This window comes from Curcuma longa, unplaced genomic scaffold, assembly GCF_044706935.1.
Source record: "Curcuma longa cultivar G26 ecotype Majalengka, Jawa Barat unplaced genomic scaffold, ITB_CL_G26_1.1 contig_11927, whole genome shotgun sequence".
Taxonomy (NCBI): Eukaryota; Viridiplantae; Streptophyta; class Magnoliopsida; order Zingiberales; family Zingiberaceae; genus Curcuma; species Curcuma longa.
The window spans coordinates 1-3,076 of record NW_027429002.1 but is presented as its reverse complement, the minus strand read 5'-3'; the positions used below and the strand labels follow the sequence as shown (position 1 = coordinate 3,076).

At 44.8% G+C, this 3,076-nt stretch overlaps 1 protein-coding gene across 1 annotated transcript; it reads right to left on the bottom strand.

The window, feature by feature from the left end:
• Positions 1 to 1,507: 1,507 nt before the first annotated feature.
• On the bottom strand, positions 1,508 to 2,392 carry LOC141815899 (uncharacterized). The gene has a single exon (XM_074703767.1). It carries the CDS (start codon positions 2,390 to 2,392, stop codon positions 1,508 to 1,510), a length of 885 nt encoding a protein of 294 aa, XP_074559868.1.
• Positions 2,393 to 3,076: the final 684 nt, after the last annotated feature.

The following is a 3,076-nucleotide window of genomic DNA, read 5'->3' as shown; positions in this document are numbered from 1 at the left end:
CTATTAATCGATCAGGAGATCGACTACAGTTACTTGTAATCGCTCCAGTGATCGATTACAGGACCTTCTTCTTTTTTCTTCTTTTCTTTCCAGTGAGCTTGGTAATCGATTCTTCTTCTTCTTTTCTTCCCAGCGGCTTGGTAATCGATCCAGTGATCGATTATTCTACGTAACTTCGTTCCTCGTTAACACTAGTAATCGATCCCGTGATCGATTACGAGCTGCCCTAATCGATCCAGAGATCGATTAACACCATCCTATGTTCTGCGTTCAACCGTATCCTATAGCTATATCTTCAATACAAGCAGATGTATAAAACATGAACTTCATGGTTGGTTTTTAGAATATTCTTCCGTCTTAAACATGCCATAACCGAAACCTAAGATTTACAACAGGAAGTGCTACACGAGTTTATTCCTAAACATCATAACATCACGTGCTCATACAACAGAAACCCTTAAACCTCAGAAATTCATGAAACATATCATAGGGCTATTATGTGGCAGGGTGAGGGAGTCTTACCTACGTGTTTAGAGAGTTTATACCCTAAACCGAAGAGAGAATGAAGCCTTTGCTTCCTTAGCCTTGTCGATGGAGGCACCTTCCAAGCTCTCGGCCACAAGCAAAACCAGAGAGGGAAATGGCTTCGGTGAAGAAAAGTGAGGGAAGAGAGGAAATACCAGTGAAGGGAGGATATATAGAGAGGGTGGGGGAGGGAGTTACAACTCCGTCCCTTAACTTCCTTTAACTCACGAAGTAAAAGCCTCATGGTGTCTCTTCACTTGCCCATGAGTCCCTTCATATACCCTTAACCCTAAATAGACATTCTCCTATCATTCTCATAAGAAAACTTGCTAGGGTCCGTGGCTCACTCATGCTTCTTAGGCTTGCCACTTTCCTTGAGGTCCAAGGTTCAATCCTTGGCACCTCCATTCTTTTTCTTTTTCTTTTGGCCAAGCCCACATAAGGTAAAGCCCATTTAGTTTATCCATTCCTCAAGGCCCATTATCATTTCCTTTTTATCATTAGCCATCCCATATCAGGGAAAAGCTCATCATGAAAAATATTAACCCATAGAGCCCATTAGGATAAATCCCACTAATGGTTCATTAAGGGTATGAGCCTATTTAGTATTTCTACTAAGCTTTCCTCTTAAACTTAAGCTATCATTCGTCATTATCCAGGAATTATTGAAGGGAAAATCTCGGGCGTTACAATCCTCCATACCTTCTGAAAAGTTCGTCCTCGAACTTAAAATGATTCCGGATACTTTCGCCTTTTCCTTCTTGGATCTCTTGCTTGATCTTCTGAAGGCTTGGATCACCATTTTATTTTACCAACATATCGTCGAACAATGATGGCACTATGGCCACGGTCGAGAGTTGTCCAGAGACAACTTCGATCCCGTAGCTCATAATCTCCTCTTGCAATGCTCGAGATAATACCGATAAAGATATCATAGTGGCACCAGATTTTGTATCATAGACTTTGGTGATCCGTGTAGATTCTACACTGTGCCACTCTTTCGCTTACGGCACTCGATAGAAGCACCGTATTTGGTCAGAAAATCCATACCCAATATGACATCAAAATCTTGCATGTCCAGCACTATCAGATCGCAGTAGAGTTCTCTTTCTGCGATTCTGATTGGTACGGCACGCAGCATATGGGTAGATGTCATTACTTCCCCCGAAGGCAGAGTTGTTAAAAATTTCTCATCTAGAACTTGTAAAGGTATCTCTATCTTCTTAGCAAATGATATGGAAATAAACGAATGCGTTGCCCCAGTATCAAATAATGCAGTAGCATACTGACTGTAAATGAATATCTGACCTGTGACAACCGTGGAAGCATTCGCCACATCCTCCCTGGTAATAGAGAAAACCCTGGCGTTGGTCATAACTGGAGGGGCCTCCAACCTTCCTTGGCTTATTTGAGGACCTTCCAGCGCAGCTTGCATATAATGCAGTTGGGCAGGTGCCTTCTGATACTGCAGTTGCTGTTGCGGCTGCTGAGAGGATGCCTGGGACTTAGTAGGGCAGGCTTGAGCCTTATGCCCTTCCACTCCGCAGGTAAAACATTTATTTGTACCCAGGCGGCATTCTCCAGGGTGAGGTTTTCCACACTTTGTGCATGGGGTGTACTTGGGCTTCTTGTTTGCTGAACCGCCTTTAGAATTGTTCCATTTCTTCTTATCTTTGCGGTTATGTCCTCCGTTAGAGTGGTTCTTGTTCTCAGTCTTGTTTTCAGTCGGTGTCTTCTTTTGCTGCTTAATACTGTTCAGATAGTGCTCAGTAACTAAGGCACTACTGAACAGTTCCTCCGTGGTCTGCGGTTTATTTACTCCGCCAGCCACATTCATAGCTATCTCGGGCCGCAACATCTTCAGCATAAGACGAACCTTCTCCTTTTCAGTACGGACCAGCTCCGGACATAGGCGTGCTAGCCGGTTAAATCTTTTAACAGCCTCGCTAACCGATAGATCGCCTTGTCGAAATTCCGTGAATTCATCATAATGCTTGTTGGTAACCCGCATATGGAAGAATTCCTCAAAGAATTCCGATTCAAAGTCCGTCCATTCATCTCATTAACGGGTCTCTTAGCCTTGACCCTATCCCACCACATTCTGGCATCTCCAGAAGGCAGAATGATGCACACTTGACCTTTTCATGCTCCGGCCAGTCGAGCATCTCCACAATACTCTCTACCGTCTTGAACCAGGCCTGAGCATCCCACGGTTCACCAGCACCCGAGAAGGTTTCCGGCTTCAGTCTCTGCCACTGGATTAAATAGGCTTCTGGTCGCATTCCAGGGGCAGGGCCTACCGGGGGTACGGGCGTAGCCGGAGGTGCTACAGGTATCACTGGCTGGTTCACTGGTGGAGGGGTAGCATTTCCTTGCTGCTGCTCATCAAAGTATTGATGGTCTGTTGCTGCTCAGTGATCTGACGCTGGAGTTCAGCCACTAGGTGGGTCAGGTCAGGCTGGTTTGCGGTCCCATTCATTCTTCGGTTACCTCTTCTAGCCATGTTTTCTAATAATAACAAGCAGGCTAGTGTAAGATTTCATTGTTGTAT

What these genes read in the sequence shown, in the direction of transcription:
- LOC141815899 (XM_074703767.1), bottom strand. Translation starts at nt 2,392, where the DNA reads ATGCTGAAGATGTTGCGGCCCGAGATAGCTATGAATGTGGCTGGCGGA.